The sequence below is a fragment of the Macaca nemestrina genome, chromosome 5, assembly GCF_043159975.1.
Source record: "Macaca nemestrina isolate mMacNem1 chromosome 5, mMacNem.hap1, whole genome shotgun sequence".
Lineage (NCBI taxonomy): Eukaryota > Metazoa > Chordata > Mammalia > Primates > Cercopithecidae > Macaca > Macaca nemestrina.
Genome location: NC_092129.1, coordinates 103,129,438 through 103,155,890, shown reverse-complemented (window position 1 = coordinate 103,155,890; position 26,453 = coordinate 103,129,438). Strand labels below are relative to the sequence as shown.

At 35.5% G+C, this 26,453-nt stretch overlaps 1 protein-coding gene across 12 annotated transcripts in view; it reads left to right on the top strand.

Moving 5' to 3' along the window:
- DOP1A (DOP1 leucine zipper like protein A) overlaps positions 1-26,453 on the top strand; it is a 126,157-nt gene that overhangs the window by 44,641 nt on the left and 55,063 nt on the right. For 11 of the 12 annotated variants that reach the window (XM_071096796.1, XM_071096800.1, XM_071096797.1 and 8 more), the window contains exons 2-7: positions 7,884-7,976; positions 8,078-8,268; positions 11,810-11,991; positions 20,050-20,220; positions 22,528-22,721; positions 26,034-26,128. In XM_071096796.1, coding sequence (XP_070952897.1) covers positions 8,131-8,268; positions 11,810-11,991; positions 20,050-20,220; positions 22,528-22,721; positions 26,034-26,128 — 780 coding nt within the window. In that variant the 5' untranslated portion in view covers positions 7,884-7,976; positions 8,078-8,130. The remainder of the gene's footprint in view (positions 1-7,883; positions 7,977-8,077; positions 8,269-11,809; positions 11,992-20,049; positions 20,221-22,527; positions 22,722-26,033; positions 26,129-26,453) is intronic. The other variant, XM_071096795.1, reaches the window with a different exon arrangement.

Sequence of the window (26,453 nt, the reverse complement as noted above, 5' to 3'; positions counted from 1 at the left end):
TTATAGCTTTTTTCCCCTGATGTTCTCTTCCCTAATCAACAGCAGGGTTTTTTGCCCCATTGCGTGGTGCTTACAATAATTCATTAATTTATATTCTTGGAATGTGCTAGAAACACTTAGTCCCCAGATACCTCTTTAGAATTGAGTAATAGTGAATCTTTCTCTTTCAGCCCTCCCCCTGCCTTTCGTGGCAAAGGAAGGAGAGAAAGGGAAAATGCAGCTAATGATAAGAAAACTAGCCAAAGTATCTTTGTGGTGTTATTCTGAAGTGAGGTCTACTCACTTTTTATCGCCATTTAAAATGAACTTTAAAAATTGAGATGGTATGATGCAATATTTCTTTTCTTATTTAAATTTTAGCTTTTTACGCTATAAAGTGTAAAAACAAATCTGTACTACCTACTAATTGTCACAGGGCATAACTTGCCCAGAGAAATCTACAGCTTTTATCTTTTTTCATAAACAGCTTTTTTGCTTTATTTTTATATTTGATATATGTTATATTTGTGAAACAAAACATGACACTAAATTATGTTTCATGACAATTCGGGTCCAATTTATCTGAGTTGTAACTTTGAAAGTATTTGCAAATAATTGTCCAGTGGACTAAAGATCAAGTCAGAGAAACTATGATTAACAGCCCCTAAAAGAAAGATTACAAATGCAACTTTGATTTACTTGCATCACTTTAAACAAACTAGAAGTTTTATTTTTATTTTTTTAAGTTTTCTGGTTATATTAAATAGTTTGTTACTGTATTTCCTGGAAAGTAGCAAGTTATTGAGAGGAGGGAGTTAATTGCAAACAAAACAGCTCATTTGACAGAGATGATGTAAATGTTTGATACAAAGTTTAAGATGATAGAAATGTTCTGTATCTTAACTGTAGTGAAGAATCTTGATTGTGGTGATGGTTTATGGGTGGGTGCATGCACTAGTCAAAACATCAAATACGTGTAGTAAATATATACAGTTTCACAAAGCCATAAAACATGTTTGGCAATAATTCTACATTTTAACTTATATTCACAGGACAATTCAAGATAGGTTAGTGAGTCCTCAGTTTTCCAGTTTGCTGCCAAGAAATTCAGAGCCGCATCTGATGCTTAATTATAACCTACTACCCCTCATAATTAACGTACTTGCTTCCTAGTATTGTTTTGATTTCATAGGAAATAATGATGACAACTGTTTCTTGAGCATTTTCTATGTGCCAGGCACTCTGATAACTTTAGTATGTTACTTATTTAATTTTGACAACCATTCAAGTATAAGTATTTTCATCTTCTTTAATGGATAAGGAAAACTGGTTTGACAAAATTAAGCATGTTGCCCAAGGTCATACAACTGCTAAGTATTAGAGCTCGGACTTGGATTTAGGCCATCTTGACTTTAACTGCTGTTCTTGGAGGCCCTACCCTCTACTGCCTGTCTTTTCATTGCCTGGGGTTTCTGTGAAACACTGCTTTATTGAGTATGTGTATTTATTTTGTATTTATTCTGAAGAAGAGGCATGGTACAAAGTTTGATACACCGTGGGGATACGTTATATTTGCATTATGATCTAAGCCAGTGGTGTTTAAAGTGTGATATTCACAAACTTTGTTAAGAGACATGATGAAATAAGCACAGAGATAAAAGTAAACATTTAGAAACTTTTATAGCAATTTAATATTACTGCAACAACTAAAGCACATGATTTTATATTTTAGAAAAGTATTGGTCAGTGATGGGTTGGGTGGAAATACTGATCTTTCACTACAGATACTTTGAGAAGTATTGACCTAAGCCATTATAAAATAAAATATGGGGGAGAATACCTGAGAACTGCAATTTGTATGTGTATATTGGATGAAAGGCTTAAGATGGTGTATCTTTACACTTCTCTTGTGACATATAATGAGTAATTTTATTTGCATTAAAGTCATTGGGGAATTACAACTAAATTTTTAGTGCTAGGATTTGACTATTGTATTAGTTTTCACGCTGCTGATAAAGACATACCTGAGACTGGGCAATTTACAGAAGAAAGAGGTTTAATCGGACTTACAGTTCCACATGACTGGGGAAGCCTCACAATCATCGTGGAAGGCAAAGAGGAGCAAGTCACATCTTACATGGATGGCGGCAGGCAAAGAAAAAAAAAAAGCTTGTGCAGGAGAACTCCTCCTTATAATACCATCAGATCTCACCCACCACCATGAGAACACCATGGGAAAGACCTGCCCCTATGATCCAGTTACCTCCCACCAGGTCCCTCCCCACAGCAAGTGGGAATTCAAGATGAGATTTGGGTAGGACACAGCCAAACCCTATCAACCATTTTTTCACATGAAAAGTAATACTGCAGCTCTGCTGATGAAACTTCTGCAAAATGTCCCTTCTCATTTTTCAGTAATTTAAGATTTTGCTTTTAATATTCTGTGTTTTTGTGTGTCTTAAGCTATATGAACTCTTTTTAATCATACTTAAATATTTAGGAATTTATTGCCTTAAAAAAAAGGTAAGAAAGTTCAAATTAATTACCTGAACAAACTTTTTAGCTGTAGATGCATACAAGAGTCATAAACCTTACAAATTTAACTGGTCATTATTAATTGGCTTTTTTATAGCAAATAAGAAAAGATTATCTGAAGGATGTGTATGTTAAGATAATATTGCTTAAAAATTATATTATTAGGCTGATAAACAACCCCTATTTTCATTAATAGAAATTACTACTAAATTGTTTTGCAGGTTAATCTTCCTCATGCACTGAGTATTATATATCTTCAAAATGAATGCTATTTTATATCTTATTCTGGAAATCTTGCTAAGGAAAGAAAAAAAATGTTCCTGCTGATAAAATGTATGCATGTGTTTTATTCCATCTACCACAAGTACATTATTTCATTCATTGATTGGAATTTAGTTATTTTATACAAATTTTATGTGCTTTCAGAAAATCCAGTCAAGTTGATATTTTCCCTGAGTTTAATTTAGTTTTGCTATCCTTCTGATTTCTGAGAAACAGAACTAGAAATGTTTTAGGTTGTGTTCACTATAACCTTCATTCCGTATATGTTACTGTTAGTATTTAACTGTTTAATTAGCTATCAAAGTTTATGGCTTTACTTGTTTAATGTGCTGGTCTTTTGTATCTAACATACCTACAGATACTGCTTTGTGTGTATGCTGTGTTTGTGTGTTTATGGTTAAATCTAGTATTTAAAAGTTTTAGAAACCATGGGTTGATAATGAAATAGCTTGTATCTTTTTAAATTTATTACCAGTTTTTATTATGTTTAAACACATTGATCATGAGTCCAACTGTAGCCTCACTATTGTAAGTTATGTGTTGTCCAGCATAGAGACATGTATAAAACATAGTTCCTGCTCTCAAAGAACTTTCCTGGTAGGAAAATTGCATAGCAAATCCTTATATAAAACAAAAATTAATTTGATGTGCAAGGTTAAGATTATTTTGATTCACATATTTAAGTTCCTATTTATTGTGAGTTCTTCAGAGTACTTCACAATACTGCTTTATGTTTGATTTGCTGCTCTTAGTCCAAAGCATGAAGGGACAGTAGTGTGCCCACCCCCCACCATATTCACCGGGGATATGTTCTAAGACCCCCCCAATGGATGATTGAAACTGCAGATAGTACCAAACTCTGTAAATTCTGGGGTTTTTTTTCTATACATATATACGGATGATAAAGTTTAATTTACAAATTAGGCATAGTACTCTTGCGCTTTACAGCTATTATTAAGTAAAATAAGGGCACAAGCACTGTGCTACCACAACAGTCTATAACCCACACAGCTACTAAGTGATTAATGGGCAGTTGTCATCTGTAGCGTGGATACGCTGTACAAAGGAAGGATTCACTTTGTTCTGTGAGAGGTTTTGTCATGTTACTCAGAATGCTATGCAATTTAAAACTTATGATTGTTTATTTCTGCAATTTTTCATGTAATATTTCCAGACTGTGGTTGACTGAGGTTAACTGAAACCCCACAGACAGCAAAAATGTGGATGGGGGTGAGGAAGAAGTATTATATGACTGTGTTTTTTCCCCCCACATAAACTTTATATTATTTTAAGTCCCTTAGCATCAAATATCCAGTTTTAAAGAGAAAAATAGATTAACTATCTTATTTTGTTCACTACTCTCACCGTCCCAATTGGGAATGAAAGTATCATGAGGTCAGGGATGTTCTCTCTAGTCAGCACCTAAACATAGTGCTTGGCACATGATATGCTGAAGCAAAATCATTTCATGTCAAATGAAATCACATTTAAGGTGATTACTCTCTCCAAAGATAGGATTTGGGACTTGTTTTCATTTTTGTGGATAAAATAATTGAAGTAGAGAATTGGGAAACTCGTATTGCCTCTCTTTGGCACAACCTTAACCAAGGAAATTTTGATTTTATAAATCAAAAGATTTGTAGCTTTTTTCAATACAAACAGATTTTACTCATTAGCTATCTTCTCTAGTAGTTTTTAACCTTTTTGTTAAAAAAACTGTTGTTTGAGAACATTATGAAAGAAGTAGACTCTCCCCAGTAAAATGTAAGACATGTAAATTTTACATGTAATTTAAGGTGATTCATGTATTTTGAGTATGCAGTTCACCTGTTTAAAGTATATAATACGGGCTGGGCGTGGTGGCTCACACCTGTAATGTCAGCTCTTTGGGAGGCCAACGCAGGCGGATCACAAGGTCAGGAGTTCTAGACCAACCTGGCCAGCATGGTGAAACACCGTCTATACTAAAAATACAAAATTAGCCGGTGCATGGTGCCAGGCGCCTGTAATCCCAGTTACTCGGGAGGCTGAGACAGGAGAATTGCTTGAGTCCAAGAGGCGGAGGTTGTAGTGAGCCAAGATGGCGCCACTGCACTCCAGCACTCCAGCCTGGGTGACAGAGTGAGACTCCGTCTCAAAAACAAACTATATATGTGTGTGTGTGTGTGTGTGTGTGTGTGTGTGTGTGTGTGTGTGTGTATGTGTATATATATGTATACACACACATATATATATAATATGATGGTATTCAATATATTCAGAGTTGTGAAGCCATCACTACAATCAATTTTAAAACACTTTTGTCATCCCAAAAAGAAACCCTATATTCATTTTGAGTTCATTCTCCATTTCACACCAATTCCTCTTTTCTTCTTCTCCCCCTACTCTAATCAACCACTAATTTACTTTGTCTCTATAGATTTTTCTATTCTTGACATTTCGTATAAATGGACTCATATACTATGTGGTCTTATGTCAGTGGCTTCTTTCATTTATAATGTTTTCAAGGTTCATGTGTGTTATAGCTTGTATCACTATTTCATTCTTTTTTATGACCAAATAATATTCCATTGTATTTTAGTTATTTGTGTGTCAGTCGATGAATATTTGGGTTATTTCTTCTTTTGGCTATTATGAATAATGCTTCTATGAGCATTCACACAAGTTTTTGAGTGGACATGTATTTTCATTTCTCTTGTGTCTCCACCATACCTAGGAGTGGAATTTCTGGCTTACAGTAATTCTGTGTTGAACCTTGGAGAACTACTACTAGACTGTTTTCCAAAGAAGCCATATCAATTTATGTTCCTCCAGCAGTGTATGAGGGTTCCAGTTTCTACATACCACACTTATTATCGTCTATCTTTTTTATTATAACCATCCTAGTAGGCGTGAAATATTCTTGTGGTTTTGATTTGTTTCCCTAATTATGTGGAGTGTCATTTTATGTACTTATAGACCATTTGTACATTTTCCTTTTAGAAATGTCCATTCACATCTGTTGCCTACTTTTGAATTATTTGTCTTTTTATTATTGACTTTGAAGAGTTTTTTTATTATCTAAAGTCTCATCAGATGTATGGAGGATTTGTTTTCTCCCATTCTGTCAGTTGTCTTTTCACTTTCTTGATGTTCTTTGCAACATGAAAGTTTTACTTCTTTTTTTCTTTTGTTGCTCGTGTTTTTGGTTTTCTATTTTATTTTATTTATTTTATTTTTTTGAGATGGAATCTCACTCTGTTGCCCAGGCTGGGGTGCAGTGGCGTGGTCTTGTTCACTGCAGCCTCGGACTCCTGGGTTCAAGTGATAGGCCTGCCTCAGCCTCCCGAGTAGCTGAGATTACAGGCATGAGCCACCACAACTGGCTGATTTTTGTATTTTTGGTAGAGATGAAAATGTTGGCCAGCCTGGTCTTGAACTCCTGACCTCAAGCAATCCGCCTGCCTCGGCCTCCCAGAGTGCTAGGATTATAGGCGTGAGCCACCGTGCCTGGCTGTCAGTTTTATTTCTAAGAAGACTTTGCCTAGCCACAGGTCACAAAGATTTAATCCTACATTTTCTTCTGAGTGTTTTATAGTTCTAGCTGTTACATTTAGATCTCTGATCTATTTTAAAGTAACTTTTGTGTAGATGTGAAGGAGTCAACTTTGTCCTTTTGCACATGGGATATTCAGTTATCCCAAACTACTTGTTGGAAAGACTATTCTTACCCTGGTTGAATTGTGTTAGCATCCCCTAAGGCCCACTCTTAGACCTTCCTGTAGGTCCATGCACCCAGCTCTAAAGAAAGGTACCGAGTTAGTTAGAAGTTAGTTGGGATACCAGAAAAATTAAAGGGGAGCCACACTGGTTTTTAAGTAGAACCTTAATTAAATTCTTCCTATTACCCTAGATTATGTATTGCTGTATAACAAATTACCGCTGAACTCAGTGGCCTATAACAAAATCTTCTGTGGGTCTTGAATTTGAGAGACGTAGCTTATGTAATCGTGGCTTTGGGTTGCTCATGAAGTTATAGTCAGGATGCCATTTGGGGCCACAGTCAAATTAAGGCTTGGCCGAGGATGGAGGATGTGCTTCTAAGATGGCTCAATCACATGGCTGTACAGAAAGCTTTAGCTCCTTGTCACGAGACCTGCCTTCTCCATAGGGCTCCTTGAAAGTGTCTTCATGATGTGGCAGCTAGCTCCTCCGCAGAACTAATGATAATAAGAGAGTAAAGAGGAAACCAAAGTGCTTTTATAACCTGTTGGCTGTTACACATTGTCTCTTCTACCCTATTCTTTTCATTAGAAATGAGTCACAAAGTTGACCCTAAGGTGCTGGGGGATTAGGCACCACTTTTTCAAAGAAATATCAAAGAATTTGTAAATTTGTTTTTTTCACTTTAATAGAGACAGGATCTTGCTCTGTCACCCAGTCATATTTCGTTGCAGCCTTGATGTCTTGGGCTCATGCTGTCTTCTCACTTCAGCCTCCTGAGTAGCTGGGACTACAGGTGCCACCCTGCCTGGCTAATTTTTATTTTTATTTTTTTTTAGAGACAGGATCTCACTGTGTTGCCAGTGCTGGTCTTGAAACCTTGACCTTAGGCCATACTCCATCCTCCAGCTTCCCAAGTAGCTGGGATTACAGGTGTGAGCCACTGTACTCAGCTGTGGACATACTTTAAACCACCACATGTTCTTGTCAGTTTTATTCGAAGTAAAGTCTAAAGTAAAGTCTAATTCTAACAGCTAATGGGCCTTCATATTAGATGCTCACTTACTACTTAATAAAATGATCTCCGAGTCATTTTTTTTTTCTTTCTTCCCCTGTGTTCTTGATTCTTCCAATCTAACCAGACTTAGTGTATTTTAGGATCAAAACAAAGTAGAGGAGCATATATGTGTGTATATATATGTACATATATATGTATACATATTTGTATATACACACACCCATATATATCAGAAATGTTACATAAACAAATATGACAGAGAAATAGCATGATTTCTAAATTGAAGTATAATAAAATTTTCTAAATTGAAATAAGTATAAGAAAATTTTACTGACTAAATTTTCACAGTCGTTTTTCCAATTCCTAGGAAAGAACACACAAGTAGTTATCTTTTAGGCTGTCTTTGAATACTTCCATGACCCTGAACACTAGCTGAGGAGAGTTTCAACCACTGCTAACAGTAAGAAACATTTTCAAGTTAGTCATTACCTTTGTAGTAAGATCATATGAACCCATTTTAATACTTTGTAACCTTGGTTCCTCCTGCAAACTCTTTTGTAGGTAATGACTTTACATGAGTTTGGAACTGGTCTCTAGTGGGAAGTTGTGGGAGGATGAACACAGAAGAGCTGGAGTTATTGAGTGACTCCAAATACAGAAACTATGTAGCCGCAATTGACAAAGCACTAAAGAATTTTGAATACTCCAGTGAATGGGCAGATTTGATATCAGCACTTGGAAAACTTAATAAGGTATGTCTGTATTATCCATTTCATAAAAGGAGTAAAAATTAGAAATCTGTGTTTGTACTTGTTAGATTTCTCTAAATCTTGAAGTAAGAATGCAAAAACATAAATGAACCTTAGATTACTATTGGTAGTGCTGTTTTTCTTCATGAGTTGCATGCCTGTGTAGTCAAGCATATTGTTAAGGCTTTGGAAGTTTTAATTCAAAGAAATAACAGTGCTTGAAAAATATGTAGTTATCGCCATGATTATTAGCTATAAAAACAAAAGAAAAGGAAGCAAATATGCTATGAGGGCTAGTAAATTTCCATAATGGAGCATCAGATATGGTGCTGGAATTCCTGGCAGCAAAATGAATTTCCTACAAATGGAAAGCAGTAATTCCTGTGTTCTTTCCAAATGGTATATAGCAGAAGGAAACATTTTCTATCCTGGCAAGCTATAGTTATAATTCGGTACTTCGTACAAAGGCAATTATATACAAGCAGTTGCTTATGCCTTGCAGCTTGTCCTTGAGTAATTCTTCTTGACATGTCTGGTTTTTATTACGTTATTGTTGTGGCATCTTTGATCAACTTCTGGCTCTTCATTTTGACCTTTTTATTTTTTAAACATCAATTTTTTTCACCGCATACCCATAGTTAAGGTTTTTTTTTGTTTTTTGTTTTTAATTGTTATTGAATGAGAGTGCTTCTAAATATTAAAGGGCTTAGATAGGAAAGGAGTGGTCTTCCAAAAACTATTTTTTATTTTATTTGAGACAAGGTTTTACTCTTTCACCCAGGCTGAAGTCCAGTGGCATGATCATAGCTCATTGCAGACTCCTGGGCTCAAGGGATCCTCCCACCTCAGCCTTCTGAGTAGGTGGGACTGCAGGCATGCCACCATGCCTGGCTAGTTATTATTTTTGTTTTTTTAGAGACAGGATCTCGCTATGTTGACGAAGGTGGTCTTGAACTCTTGGCCTCAAGTGATCCTCCCACCTCAACCTCCCAAAGTGCTGGGATTACAGGCATTAGCCACCACACCCAGCCTATCAAATAGCTTAACATACAAATTAGGAAAGAAATTTGTCTTAAAATACATACTAAGATGTGTGGGGAAAAGAATACATATTGTTTTTCCTCTGCTTTCACACCACAACAATCAATGCAGAAGACTTCTATAACCCTAAAACAAGTGATTATTTCTCCCTTACCAGCAAGCAAGCAGTTCTACAGTGGATACCAGCTGGATGTGCTGCAGTTCAATTTGGACACTATCTACCTGGAGATAGTATCAGATCCCACAGGTTGAGGGCTGAGCCTCATAAGACTGTTCCCCTCTTTGATGCCAATCACAAGCCCCAGTTTGTTTTACCTGTGCTTCTGATCAACTGGCTATAAAGTTCCACAATCCTTTCTTTAGGTTTAATTTGCTAGAGTGACTCACAGAACTTAAAGTACTGGTTCATTATAAAAGACATTACAAAGGATACAAGTGAAGAGATGCATAGGGTGAGGTCTGGGTGAAGGGATGTAGAACCTTCATGCCTTCTCCAGGAGCGCCACCCTCCAGGAACCTCCACATGTGTTCAGCTGGCCTGGACGCTCTCTAATCATCCTTTTGGGCCTTTTGAGACTTCATTGGATAGGCATGATTGAAGCATGAACAGCTGTGTAGAAATGTGTTAGGACATAAAAGATTTGATCTAATACTAACAGACAAAGTGGAGGAACCCAGCAAGACCCGTCTGTCAGATTTTTCTTGGCCTCTCTGTACAGCATTCGTTCCTTCTGGGTATGGGGCAGGACCCCTTCTGAAATGGAGGTCTTTGACCTACAATGAGACCAAGTAGTCCAGAGAATTTTGTTACGGCCAGCTCTGAGATAGAAAGGTAGAGGAAGATTCCTGCCTTAGGGAGAAAAAGATGAGCAGAGGGCAGGAAAAAGAGAGAAATTGTTTTTTGAGGCCTGCTTCTGAGGCCCAAAGTTCCCCAATATTATAATAAGGGCTGTGCGAGTTATGAGCCAGGAACCATGGATGAAAACCTAGACACACTCTCACTCACAGTACCACACCAGGATGCTAGTTTTCAACCTGATATGACAGATAATCACTTTGATATCATAAAAAGAAAAATAATCATTTTCAGTATGTCAAGGTTTTGTCTTAAAATTTGATGCAGAAGCTTCTGTTTGACATGTTAGAACTTCTAACATTTATCATTTGAAGTTTGAATAATTCTTTATTTCTTTACAACATCCACAAGAAATTTCATCTAAAAGTACAAGTTTGCTTAAAGGTAGTTAAGTTCTTTTTTTTCTAAAGGGTTCTGAAGAGTCTGTTTCTGAAGATATACTGGGAACTCTTTTTAAAGGCAAGTCATTAAATGATGGAAATTAATTTGCCTAACTAGGTACATAATTTTTAGATTAATCAATATTCATGAAAATAGATTTCATGGTATCTAGATAACTCAAAGAAGAAGACCCAAGTTGTCGATGAAACTTAGCCAAAATTGTGATGGAACAAGACAAGGATTACGTGTGTGTGTGTGTATATATACTCTTATATATACATATATATACTCATATATATATATATACTCCTATATATACACACACACACATATATACACACACACACATATATACACACACACACACACACTCTTATACTGCCTTTGGTCATTTCATATATTATGGCAAAAAAAATCCAGTTACTTTTGCACCAACCTAATATGTCAACCTGTTTATTCCTCTGTAAAATAAGTCTTTGTATATTTCTTCTAAATTCCAGTTCTAATATAGTCTATTCATTCTGAGTCTTCACTTTGTGACGTTCTATCAATACTTGATTATAATACTGAATTCTAGGTTCAAACTAAAGGATTACATTTATTATAAGATCTTCTTTACATAACTAATCTCCTTTGAGTAGTTGATAAGATAGGATCTGTGTACAGAAATTCTGCCCTGACCATTATTTCTAAGGAAATGTTATGGTTGAAATAAATAAAGCAAAAGTTGCTTTGTCCAGTTAGAAAAATCAGTTTATAAAAACAAATGGGCAATGATAATCTCATGTAGATTTTCTTATAAACATTAGAATTACTTACTATAATTTGATATACTGGGACAATGGTTATACCTCTTCCAAGTAACTGTAAATATCTATTGTGAGGCCAGACTTTATTTCAAAGTAGTAAAAATAGGTTGAAGGCTATAACATTCCATGTTCCAGCTGTCTTCTCACATCAAATATTAAAAATTTACCAAAAAAAATCTAAAATGCCTCTCTTCTCCATAAATTTGTTTTGGAAAATATCATTTTTCATTAAAAATGTTATTCTGTTAACAGGTAACGAGTTTATTTTTTAAACAAATTAATAAAGTTTGTAACATTTCCTCAGTTTTAACTTTAAATATGGTGTATGTAGGCAAATGTAGCTAACAAAACACAAAGATCTACAATTAACATTTTTTATAATACTATGCTAGAAAATGGAAGTAAAATGAATGCAATATTTTGTTTTTCTCAACTACATTAAAATGCTTTCTTCAAGGTTTTACAGAATAATGCAAAGTACCAAGTAGTACCCAAAAAGCTGACCATAGGCAAACGCCTAGCTCAATGTCTACATCCAGCATTACCAGGTGGAGTTCATCGGAAGGCACTTGAAACATATGAAATTATCTTCAAAATAATTGGACCTAAGCGACTTGCCAAAGATCTTTTTTTATATAGGTAAGAAGAATTTTATTCTCTCTATATATACACAAATAATATAAAGAAAATGTATTGCTAAACTATTTTATACTTTCTCACTAAAAACTACAAAATTGAAAATTCCTTAATGATTAGAAGTTTTCAGATATCACTCTTTGTTTTGTTTTGTTTGAGACGGAGTCTTGCTCTGTCACCCAGGCTGGAGTGCAGTGGCAGGATCTTGGCTCACTGCAAGCTCCGCCTCCCGGGTTCACGCCATTCTGCTGCCTCAGCCTCCCCAGCAGCTGGGACTACAGGCGCATGCTGCCACGCCTGGCTAATTTTTTTGTATTTTTAGTAGAGACAGGGTTTCACCGTGTTAGCCAGGATGGTCTCGATCTCCTGACCTCGTGATCTGCCCGCCTTGGCCTCCCAAAGTGCTGGGATTACAGGCATGAGCCACCACGCCTGGCCTCAAATATCAATCTTAATATTTAAGTTAAGTGATTCAGAAAAATGTAGAACAGTCTTTAATGTCTTTTTGTTGTTTTATTGTTAGATACCATTTATTAAAAGTTTTCCTTCAAAGTTGTTGAGACTATAGTACATTCTACCTTTTTAAGCTTGAAAACTGGTCTGAGAAAAAGATAGGATACCTTGATCTCTCAGCAACTTTCAACATCATTGACTCTTCTCCCCTTAAAACAGTCTTTTCCTTTGGCTTTCATTGTACCACATTTTTCTGTTCAGTTACTCTTTCTCAGTGTCCTTTACCAGTCTTTCCTCCTTTACCCAGACTCCACACAGAGTTTCTTAGGGCTCATTTAGTGCAGCACCTTCTTATATTTTCACTTTGTAATCTCTCGTTAGGCAAACTTAGCCATACCCATGATTTATTTTTTATTTTAAATTTTACTGTGTACATTTAAGATACACAACATGATGTGAGATACCTACAGATAGTGAAACAATTACTATAGATAAATTAATGTAGCCATCATCTTACATAATTATCTATTTTTTGTGTATGTGACAGGAGCAGTTAAAATCTATTCATTTAGTAAAAATCCCAAATAAAATATTATTAATTATAGTCTTCATGTTGTACATTAGATCTCTAGATTTATTCATGTGACATTTCCCATTTCCTCCTGCCCGTGGTAACAACTGTTTTATCTTCTATATGCTGACTCCCAACTGGACATTTCCAGTGCTGACAGCAGCTTTAAACTCCTGCTTGCTTGACATCTCCATATAGATCTTGAAAGGCAACTAAAGTTCAACCTGTTTAAACTTTCCTCTTCTCCTATTAACCTGACCTTCCTGCAATGTACTATATTAAAGCTCAATAAATGGTATCACCATCTATCCATTTATACAACCCTCAGATCCGAGAGCCACACTTGTTACCTTGTTTTCCCCACCCACGTTTTCCCACCTCTGGTGTACATAGTCTGTTGTTCAGAGTTATGTCTCATGGTGGTTAAGAGAAGAGATGGTAGAGTCAAACTAGCTCTGTTATCTTTGGCCTTTGTCCTCACCTGTTTGTGTTTGTGTCCTCACTTGCACAACAGAAATAAGATTATCAACCTCATAGGGTGGTTAATGGAATTGAAAGACTTCATATATGTAAAATGCAATGGGCAACTTATAGTAAGTTCTTAATACATGTTAGCTACTATTCTGGTATATGTCTCAAATACATCTACTTCCCTGAACCTTCACTGGCAGCATGCAGTCTAAGCATCATCTCTAGCTTGGGCTTCATCACTGACCTAACATTCATCCACCATCTGTTCTTATCCTCTTCTACCCTGTTCTCCACATAGTACCAGTGTAATCTTTTTAATATATTAAATAATGTTACTCTCTTGCTAAAAAGCTCTATTGACTTCTTCTCAGCACACTTAAGAAAAAAAAATAAGAAAAAGGCTTTAATATGGCTTTGAATAATTCCTGAAGTACTGTGACCCTGGCTCTGTCAGTGACCTCAACTCTTAATAAACTAAAACTAAACTATTATTATTTTCCCCCCAATTTATTCCACTCAGGTCAACAGGTCTCTTTGCTTATTATTCCTCGTTTTCTTTGCTATTCTCTTGATCTGTAATTCTCAAATCCAGGTCTCTGATCAGATGTCAGCTCCTCAGAGGACTTGCTTAGTTATTATCTGAAATGGTCCTTCTTCCACATTTTTATCCCTAGTATTCTGTTCTATTGTGATATGTTTTTAGGTAGGTTTTTTTTATTATTATTATTTATTCTGTTGGTATATGTTGGACTTTTAAAAAATCTATAAATTGGATAAAAAGGAATGAAATAATGGCATTCACAGCAACCTGAATGGAATTGGAGACCATTATTCTAAATGAAGTAACTCAGGAATGGAAAAACAAACATCATATTTTCTCACTCATAAGTGGGAGCTAAGCTATGAGGATGCAAAGGCATAGAGTGATACAGTGAACTTTGGGGACCTAGGAGAAAGGGTGTAACAGGGTGAGTGGTAATAGACTACACTTTGCATACAGTATACACTGCTTGGGTGATGGGTGCACCAAAATCTCAGAAATCGCCACTAAAGAACTTATTCATGTAACCAAATACCACCTTTTCCTCAAAAAACCATTAAAAATTTTTTTTAATTGATGAATTGATGCCTTTCACCCATTTTGGAAAATTTGCAACCACTGTCTTTTGAGATTACCTTCACATCTGTTCTCTCCCCACTTATTAGGTCTTCCCACCATGGCTTCTCCATCTCTTAACCATTCTTCATATTTTCTAACTTTTTGTCCTTCTGTGCTGCATTCTCAGGAATTTCTTCTGACCTAGTTTCCAGGTCACTAATTCTGTCTGTCTCTTCTTTTTTTAACCACTTAACTTTTCTTTTAAACTGTTGATATAATTTACATTCAATAAAATGAACAGATCATAAATGTTCAATGTGTGGTAAGTTTTGACAAATTTAGTCAATTTTGTAGCCACCATTCAAAATAAGATATAGAACATTCTTATCAATGCAGCAAGTTCCCTCCTACCCCTTTCTAGTGGAAACCCCTACTGTCCAACTATATATATTTCCCTCATTCTGCAGCTTTTAAAACTTTCTAAATGGTATTTTTGAAGAACCAAAAGTTCTTTATGCTGTCTTTTGAAGAAAGTTTTTTTTAGTTGATTTATCAACCTTTTATTAAGTAGTCCTTTTTGCTTCTTATTTAAGGAATCTTTGCTTAGTATATTGCTGCTAGAATGTGGAAATATGAAGGTGTTTTTCTGTATTGACATTGTATTCAGAAACTTTGTCAAGTTCACTTTTTCTAATAGCTTTTGGAATTTTGAGATGTAGTCACACTATCTGTGAATGGTGAGTTTTCTTTTCCGATTTTAATAATTTTATATCTTTTTTTGCCTTATTGTATTGACTAGGGTCTATAGTAGAGTGTTAAAGAGAGTAGGGTCAAGTATATCTGTCTTATTTCTCATTTCAGGTAGAAAATGTTAAATATTTTTGAAGGTTCAATCAGCCTTTCATTTCTGGAATATATCCAGTTGGCTCATGATTTAGAGTCCTTTTTGTATCACTGGATTTGCTTACTTTGTTTTTTTGCTTTGTTTTGTTTTTGTTTTGTTTTGTTTTGTTTTGTGTAGTTTTACATCTTTGTTTAGTAGAGAATGGCTATGATTTTACATTTTTATCTAATTTTGGTTTCAGGTTTATGCTAAATTTCATATTGTTCTCTTATTCCGTTCTGTGCAACAGTTTTCATAACATTGGTGTAATTATTTAGGTTTTATCTGAAATTTATCTTTGTGGGAAGATTTGTAATTACAGATTAATTTCTTTAGTAGTTATGATACTATTCAAATCTATTTATGTCAGTTTTAGTAAGTTTTTTATCTTGAAATTTGCCTGTTTTTACTAAATTTTTAGGTGCATCAGCCTAAAGTTCATAATATACTCTTATCTTTGTAACATGTAGGATCTATAGTGATGTCTCCTCTTTCACTTTTGACATTGGTGACTCAAGCTATCCTTTTTTTTTTAATTGATCAGTCTTATCAGGAGTTTATCAGTTTTGTTAGTCTTTTTAAAAACCAACTTTTAGTTTTACTGATCCTTCCTACTGTGTATGTGTTTACTCTCTCATTTTTACTCAGATAAGCCTTCTCTGACCACCCTATTTAGAACCTGCCTCTGCTCTAGTCTCCTTGTTACTCTCCTGTAACTTTTTCTCCTCTGCTTTAACATTTATCACCATCTGATATGTATGTATGTGTTAAGAGATACAATAACCAAGCAATTAAAATATGTACATATATACTCTCCAAAAAATAAGCTTTATGAGGTTAAAGAACAGGGATTTCTTACTGTGATTAAGTGCTCTATTCTCAGGATCCTGAGGAACTGACAGATAGTAGACCCTTAATAAATATGTGTTTAATGAATAAAGAAATGCTATTTGTTATACTCAATTCTTTGATGTTTCAAAATATTATTAAAGAGAAATGAGCAAGGAAATATTATTAAAGAGAAATGAATATGAATGTCTTTTTTTTGAGACGGAGTCTCGCTCTGTCACCCAAGCTGGAGTGCAGTGGTGCAATCTTGGCTTACTGAAACCTCCGCCTCCCAGGTTCAAGCAATTATTCTTCCTCAGCCTCCCAAGTAACTGGGATTACAGGCACATGCCACCACCGTAAAAAAATACCCAGCTAATTTTTGTATTTTCAGTAGAGACAGGGTTTCACTATGTTGGCCAGGCTGGTCTCGAACTCCTGACTTTGTGATCCTCCTGCCTTGGCCTCCCAAAGTGCTGGGATTACAGGCATGAGCCACTGCGCCCAGTCGAGCATGGATGTCTTAAAAATAGTATGTAAAGCCAGTAAAGGTATTTTTAATAGTAGTAAATAATACATTCAAAGAATGATGTTAAGAAAACTGAGCATTGCCGAATCAGTGTTGCATGTGATTATCTCATAATTGATAGATTTTCCTTTCTTAAAGCAAGATTTACATAATTCATGCCTGCTACTTTCTACCTCTTAACAGAAAGTTTAAGCAGCACAGTTATTCTTCATTTGTAGTATACCTATTTTTATCATCAGTATGTTACATAAAATTAAACCTAGAATACCATTTCTAAATATGGCAGATATTCTTGTATACATACACACACGTTATGGAGTAAATGATATCATTGTTCTATACTTTTTTGAAGTATAACTATTTTAAAAACGAAAGTTTATATTAAATGTAGATATGTTTATTTTTAATTAATGATTTTTTCATTTCAAGGTTTACAGTTTAACGTAATTAAATACAAATGCTTTTAAAGTTCTATAACCTATTACATGATGTAATACCATATTGCCTCTTCAAGCTTATTTCTTTTTAATGTGATACAGTGTACAAAGATGTTACTAAGAAGGCTAGAAGTAGAGTTTGAATGCCTTAAAATATTTAGATGGGTATGTAAAGTGAGCTTTTGGTAATACAAATCTGGATTGCAGATTAGACAGATACTGTAAAGCAGTCAGCATTTAGGTGGCAGTTGAAGCCAAGAGAATAATTGAAATTACCTAGGTACATTGTAAATCACAAGGAGGAAAAAAGGAATGAGGACATTTTGAGAGTATTTAGGAGTCTCAGTATTTAAATATCAGGTGGGGGAAAGTAGCCTGTGAAAAAGAGTCAGAGATAGAAAGTGTACCAGGAGGCTGGGCTCAGTGGCTCATGCCTGTAAATCCCAGCACTTTGGGAGGCCGAGGTGAGTGGATTACCTGAGGTCAGGAGTTCAAGACCAGACTACCCAACATGTCAAAACCCCATCTCAACTAAAAATACAAAATTAGCCGGGTGTGGTGGTGAGTGCCTGTAATACCACCTACTGAGGAGGCTGAGGCATGAGAATCACTTGAACTCGGGAGGTGGAGGTTTCAGTGAGCCAGTTGCACCACTGCACATCAGCATGGGCAGCAGAGTGAGACTCCGTCTAAGAAAAAAAAAAGCGAAAATGTACCAGGAGACAAAGCAGTCCTGGAAGTCAAGGAGGAAGGGTGCTTCAAGAGAATGCTCTGGTTAATAGTATCACATGTTAAATTAAATAGGATAAGGTCTGAAGATAGAGCATTGGATCTGGCAGTTGGTAGACATTGGTGACCAAAATGAGAACAGTTTCAGCGGAGGGAGTAGAAGTATCGTGATTGATTGATGATGGAAGGTAATAAATAGAAGAAATTTATATATGTATTTTAATAATTCATAGAGAATGGTAGCTTTAAGACAGAAGGTTAGTTAGAATAAAGATTTTGGGGTTATTGCTGTTACTTTTTTCTTGTTTTAGAATTATGAGGAAATATGTGAGTACATTTGTATTAAAAAGCAAAGATGTCAGTTCAGGAAGAAAGAAATTACAGAAAAGAAAAACGATAGTGGATGATGCAGGTCCCTGGACAGGCGGGTCATGGCCCTGGGCACATTGGAAAAAAGGTAGCCTGGAAGAGACTGAGAGACTATGGCTGTATCTTTAGATCAAACAGTACCTAAAATGAGAGACAGAAGAGTAGAAAGCTGAAGCCATTCTTACTTGATGATTTCTATTTTTTATAAACTAGGAGCAAGAGAGATTCCTAATTCATTTGTTCTTCACTTGCTAAGTACAGGACATGGTGCTTGAAACTTAGGATACAGAAATAAAAATATAGTCATGGTCCTTTGTTTTCTGATATTTACAGTCTGTTGGAAAAGATAGACATTAAGCAATTCAAATAAAGAATGATAAGCGCGTTTTGGTAAGTAAATATTGTGTACTATGAGAACATCAAATAGGGAGCCTAACCTAGTCTAATTAGGAGATAGTCTTCCTAAGGAAATGGCTTCTTAGGCTGAGGCCTGAAAGTTTAGGAATCCCCCAAAGAGGGTATAAGTAAGGGAGTGAGAATTGTATCTGTCAGAGCAGCATATGGAAAGGTATGGGCACTAAAAAGAGCATAGAAGGTTCTGAAAGGAACTAGAAAGGAATTCTTCAGTATAGCTGGAGCAGAGGGTACAGGAGTAAAATTGGTGAGTATATATGGACTGTTCAGAGGTATGTAGTAGCCATTTTTTAAAAGATGTTAAAGGCCTCATTGGCAATGGGAACTCATTGAAAGGTTTTACCGAGAGCTGCTTCAGGGCAATAATAAACCAATACATGTTAAAACATGAAGAGTAAGATACGATAGCAGTTGCTTCTAGGTAGCTATCTGGTGGAGATACAATTTGTTATATTCAAAAAATATCTAGGAGAGTGACTTGGAGAGAGAACTTGATGACCTTGATTGATAACTGATTGCAGGTTAGAGTAGAAAATTTTTTTTTTTTTTTTAATTTTTGAATCCAGGGTCTCACTCTGTCACCCTGGCTGGAGTACAGTGTCATGATCACAGCTCATTGCAGCCTCTACCTCCCAGGTTCAAGCAGTCCTCTACTCTCAGCCTCCCGAGTAGCTGGGACTGCAGGCACATGCCACTGTGCCCAGCTAATTTTTATTTTTTGTAGAGATGAGGTCTCACTATGTTTCCTGAGCTAGTCTTAAACTCCTGGGCCTAAGCAGTCCTCCTACCTCAGCCCTCCAAAGTGCTTGGATTACAGGCATGAGCCAACTTACCCAGCCAGGTTAGAGTAGAAGATTTTTAAAGCTACTCATGAGGCTGAGGCAGGAGGATTGCATGAGTCAAGGATCAGTCCTAGATTTATAGCTTTTGGTCAGCCAGATAGATAGTGATGCCATATTTTGACATGACAGTTATTACAGGGAAGGCACATGTTTTGCTGGGGCACATCAGGGGAGAATTCTGTTTTGGAATTGTGAAATATGAGGACTTTGTGAAACAGCTAGGTAGCTATTGGGTTTATAAGTATAAAACCCAGGTGAGAGAAGTGGTCTGTTTTAATGGATGTAGTCATTAATATACAGGTATCATTTTACGCCAATCAGTATAACTTTTTCATCAGAAATAAATAAAATATTTATACATATAATTGTGTATGAATTAATATTGTATAGTTATTTTGCTTCCCTCTCCTCGTCTTTTTTTTTTTTTTTTTAATAGTTCTGGATTATTTCCTCTTCTTGCAAATGCTGCCATGTCTGTGAAGCCAACATTGCTCAGTTTGTATGAGATATATTATCTGCCTTTGGGTAAAACACTGAAACCTGGTCTACAGGGATTGCTTACTGGTATTCTTCCTGGCTTAGAAGAAGGATCAGAGTACTATGAGAGGTAAGATCATATTTGGTGCAGTTACGTAATTGAAGTCATGGATTTGTCAGTAGTCATATTTAGGTAAAATATGTTTTAGCATCACGAATGAATTATTCTAGACAGTTCAGTATATCACATGAATATTTCTATAGCAATGAAACATTATAGTTTAGTCTGTGTATCATACTGAAAATATAGCTAGTGGTAAAAGCATAGACTTCGGAGGTGGATGTCCTGAGTTGAAGTCTTGCCTATACAGACACTGAGCTTAGGGAAGTTTTCTTAATGTCTGAACTTTATTCAGTTTCCTCATCTTTAAAACAAACATAATATCCTTTTGTTTGTGTTATTCTAATAGCAAATCACCTAGTCCTTTGCCAAGCACATATAAGTCACTCAAGAAAATTGTGACCCATAACTTAAAATAATATAACAGATAGGACATGTAGATTAGTGATAAGAATGGAAGATTAGTCTATGCACTAACAATTTTTAAGTTGCTGATGGGGAAAAATAGCTTAGTACCAGTGCAGTGCTGTTTCATTAGCTGTTGACGTGGTACTCTTGATACCTAACTGTTCAAATGAAGTTATTTGATCTATTTGGACCCTATTATTATTTTTGGGGAGTTGATAATTGTAGGCAATGCATGATGGCATTAAGTATCTCTAATAACTCATTACTAATATTCTTATTAAAACACTGAGTTGAAGTAGCAAAAATAGAAAATACCAAACTTACTTTATGAGTAGACATAATTATTTAAATATTTTATTCAAGTACATTGCCTAGTTACTATTTTTCAGCTGCTCTCCTCATGCAGTAAGAATCTAATTCTTAATATATTGAATTACCTTTTTAAAGGCTCCTTGGAGAAAAAATAATTTTGTCCTCAAAGCTAATCAGTTGCTTTTATTAATTTTTTTTTTTTTTTTTTTTTTTTTTGAGACAGAATCTCACTGTCACCCCGGCTGGAGTGCAGTGGCCTGATCTCAACTCACTGCAACCTCTGCCTCTCAGGTTCAAGCAATTCTCCTGTCTCAGCCTCCCAAGTAGCAGGGATTACAGGCACCTGCCACCACGACTGGCTAATTTTTGTAGTTTTAGTAAAGACAGGGTTTCACCATCTTGGCCAGGCTGGTCTTGAACTCCTGACCTCGTGATCCACCCCCCTCGGCCTCCCAAAGTGCTGGGATTATAGGCGCGAGCCACCGCATCCGACCCTCTTTTATTTATTTTACTTTTTTACTTATTTGCCTACAGTTTCATAAATGTAATATGAAATTATTTCATTTAGCTTGGAAATCAGTTTTGTTTAAAATAGTTATTTTTCTCTAAAGGAAGCATGGACTCTAGTTATAATTAAAAATTTAACATAGAAATTGAATAATGATCCTTATAACTGTGGTATCCTATGATTTATCTTGTTAATGTTTTGCTAGGTATTCCATATAAGTTTTATAAAAGAATTTGTAAATGTTATTCTTTTACCACATAGATAAATTGAGGCCAGAAGAAATTACAGTGTTAATATTAAGTAGCAAGTAAACAGTGTGACTCATCAAATTCTCTTCACTATGCTACAGTGTAATAGACTTTTATGTTACTCATTGTTTACCTTATGTTAAAAAGGATTCAGAGAGTACATGTGCAAGTTTATTACTTGGGTATATTGCATGACTCTGAGGTTTGGGGTTTGGATGATCCTTTCACCCAGGTAGTGAGCATAGTATTCAATAGGTAGTTTTTAGCCCACCCCCCACTTCTTCCCTCTTCTAAAAAGTAATCTTCAACTGTATTCCTTATTAAAGTGGTAAGGCATCTTTGATTTTTATCATAGATCTAATTCATTAAAGTTTTAAACTTTATAGTGTGTGATTTCAAAAAGAAAGATTTGAAATGTCCTTTTAAGATTTTGTAGAAAGTCAACAGAACATCTATTCTACTATAGGATTACTATTAACTAAAATGTATATGATATTTTATTACTTAGAGTACTTTAACAACCTAGTGAGGTAGGTAGGTCTTGTGGTGGAGTGTTTTGTTGTCGTTGTTCTCTTCATTTTACAGATGAGGAGACTGAACTTTTAAGAACAATGAAGTGACTTCCTCAACGTATACAGCTAGTAAATGGTGGAGCCAGGACTTAAATTCAGTCCTCTGACTCTAAAGTATATTCTTCTTTCAGTCTATCACACTTATTTCCAGGGTGGGACATATGACTATAACATGGATGTTTGCATACATCTTTGGAAAAGAACGATTTATTTTTTAAAATATGAGACTAAGTGTTTCTCTTCTTAAACCACTTTATTTATACCTCAGAACAAATACATTGTTGGAAAAGGTTGCTGCTGCTGTGGACCAGTCAGCATTCTACAGTGCCCTGTGGGGTAGTCTTCTCACCAGTCCTGCTGTGCGTTTACCTGGAATCACGTATGTTCTTGCCCATTTAAACAGGAAGCTTTCTATGGAAGATCAACTTTATATAATTGGCAGTGATATTGAGCTAATGGTAGGTCTAAAAATATGGTTGCTCATTTCGCAAATATTTCTTTAGAGCCAGACACTATTCCAGACATATATCGAGGATTGTATAATGAACAAAGTTCCTATTTTCATCGAGCTTACATTTATCAAGGAAAATTAAAGGCCAAAATAATAATTATTGTTTTTAAAAGCTTAACTTCAGGCCTGAAGTGATCCTCTCACCTTGGCCTCATAGCCTTCTTTATAAGAAGTGAATTTTAGATAAAGTAATATAGCCAGATTCCATATGGAATTTATGTGAGAAGATGTACTAAAACAGATAGTGAAAGATAATAGGAGGAAAAATCACATTTATTACTTACTTATACAGTATTTTTCTTTTTAATTTCAAGATTAACAAGAGAGGGCAAGCTTTGTATCTCTAGAGTGCTATACTCTTAAGAGCAAGAAATACAAAACCCTCAGGGATCATTTTGAAAAATTAAACAATTTGATTGATCATAATTTACTTTTTCCCCATATGATTATGACATTACTGATATTTTTTTTTTTTTTTTTTTTGAGACGGAGTCTCGCTGTGTCGCCCAGGCTGGAGTGCAGTGGCCGGATCTCAGCTCACTGCAAGCTCTGCCTCCCGGGTTTTTACGCCATTCTCCTGCCTCAGCCTCCCGAGTAGCCGGGACTACAGGCGCCGCCACCTCGCCCGGCTAGTTTTTTGTATTTTTTTAGTAGAGACGGGGTTTCACCGTGTTAGCCAGGATGGTCTCGAACTCCTGACCTCGTGATCCGCCCGTCTCGGCCTCCCAAAGTGCTGGGATTACAGGCTTGAGCCACCGCGCCCGGCCAACATTACTGATATTTTAATGCATATTTCTGATTAGATTTGTTGAAGTTAATTTATGTACACCAAAATTAGCCCTTCTTACACTGTAGAGTTACCTGAATTTTGGCAAGTACATAGAGTCATATAACCACTATTGCAATCAAGATACAGAATATTTACATCACCCTAAAAAGTCCTCTGTGCCTTTTTTTCAGTCACTCCCCTTCCTCTACACTCCCAGGCCCTTAGAAACACTGATCTGTTTACTGTTTCTATAGTTTTGTTTTTTCTAGAATGTTACATAAACCATACTGTATATAAGTGGACTCATTTTTTGTGTTCTTTAAATCCATGTTGGTCAGGCTGGCCTCAAACTCCTGACCTCAGGTGATCGACCTACCTCAGCCTCCCAAGGTGCTGGGATTACAGGCATGAGCCACTGCACCTGGCCTGTGTTCATATACCATTAATCAGCTGATGGACATTTGGGTTGTTTATATTTTTTGGCTGTTAAAAATAATGCCCGATTGAACACTCATGTATGAGTTTTAGTATGGACATGTGTTTTCGTTTATTTCGGGTATACGTCTAGTAGTGCCATTTCCAAGTTTTTTGGTAACTGTCGAACTTTTTGAAGAACTGGCAAACTTTTTTCCAAAGTGTCTGCACCAATTTTTATTACCACTTGCAGTATATGAAGGTTTCAGTTTCTCCACAGCATTGCCAACACTTGTTGTCTTTTTTATCATAGTCCTCCCAGTGGGTATAAAGTGTTCTCATTGTCATTTTGAGTTGCATTTCCCTAATGACTAACAATGAACATCTTGTGGTTGGTTATTGGCTCTTTGTATATCTTCTTTGAATAAATTTCTATTCAAATCCTTTGTCCATCTTAAAAATTAGATTATTTGCCTTTTTGTTGTTGAATTGTAGGAGTTCCTTATACATTCTGGATATTAAACCCTTGTCATATATGATTTGAAAATATTTTCCCCCATTCTGTAGATTGTCTTCTAACATTCTTGATAGGGTCCCATGAAGCAAAAAAGTTTTAATTTTGATCAAGTCCAGTTCATCTAATTTTTTTTCTCTTGCTGCCTGTGCTTTTGATGTTATAGTTAGGAAACCATTATCTAATCCAAGGTACCAGAGATTTACTTTTTTCTTCAATGCGTAAGTTTATTAGAAACTGCCAAACTATTTTCCAAAATGGCTACACTTTTTAAATTCAGGTTTTAAAATATACTGTTACATTTCTTTTTAATGATTTAATGGAAATTTTAAACAAATCATTTTTGACTTAAACAAATGACACACATGGAAAAATAATTCCCAAATATCACAGTCAAAGGAGTATTCTTTCTACTATTCAAAGAGCTACTATAGACAAATAAAAACAAGTAAAAAATGGATTTGAACAGATAATTAAAGGAAATAAAAATAATTCAGACATAAAGAGATGATCAACATTGTAATAAAGAAATAAAAGTTTAGCTACACCAAGCCAGTTTTCATGTCAGATGGGCAAAAATACAAAAAAAAAAAAAAAAAAAAAAAACCCATATATATATATATATATAGCTAAGCAAGCATGTGGAGAAACAAATTGTCATGTAAAACTGGTGGGAATATAAAGTGATAGAAACCTAATATAAAGCATTATGCTGTGTATTTATTGACACAGTCTCACTTTGTCACACAGGATGGAGTGCAGTGGCACAATCTTGGCTCACTGCAACCTCCGCCTCCAGGGTTCAAGTAAACTCCCTTGCCTCAGCCACCCGAGTGGCTGGGATTACAGGCATGCACCACCACACCCAGCTAATTTTTGTATTTTTAGTAGAGACAGGGTTTCAACATGTTGGCCAGACTGATCTCCAACTCCTGACCAAGTGATCTACCCACCTCAGCCTCCCAAAGTGCTGGGATTACAGGGGTGAGCCACCATGCCCAACGGCATTATGATGTTTAAATTGTAACTGCACATACCCCAAGACCTGGCAATTCTATTTTGAGCAATTTATCTTACAGATGTATGTTATGTAAGTATTATATATTGTAACATTATTTACAATAGTGTTTAGAAATGTGTAAGTCCGCATGATTAGAAACTTAGTTAAATAAATTAGAGTTCATGTATGAAATAAAATACTTTGGCCATTAAGAAATGAAGCTCTTTAATAATAAGGAAAGATCTCTAAAACATGTTAAATGAAAAAGGCAGGTTTGAAATATATGTATGGTGTTTTTCTTGTATTTGCAGGAAATATTCACTAGTAAAACTGTTGCCTACAAAACGGAAGTTGGATAGTTAGAAGTTGTGCTGTATAGTCTTATGTACTTCTTAATTTTTAAACCATCATGATATATTTACTATTCAAAATAATGTAAATATCTTTAATTATTGATTAGATCCTCAGAAGCATACTTTTGAGAAAATGAAGAGTTGTTACATTTTCATGGCAAAAAATTCTCAGCATAATAGACAATAGATTAAAGATGCTGTTATTTCAGGTAGAAGCAGTAAGTACTTCGGTGCAAGACTCAAGTGTACTTGTACAGAGAAGCACACTGGACCTCATACTCTTCTGTTTTCCTTTCCACATGAGTCAGGTAAAATATTAACGCTGATATTATTATAAGGCATTCTTGGAAAACTATAGATTGATAATGTGTAGTTATTTTTTTAAAGGCATGTGTGTTGAATTCTTGTATAAATGAGTAAGCATGTAGAAAATAAGTTCCTTTTTAAGGAGTGGAATTTGTTGTGAAAAAAAAACCTAAAGATAAAAGCTTCACTTATTTGATAAGAATAATTGAAGTAGATTATTTCATACTTTTGAAAAAAGTTGTAACATATAAAAAGCAAGAGGTTCTCTATTGCTAACTCTGAGTAAGCCAAGACTGAGACCCAGGCCTTCTACCCAGCCATCATCTG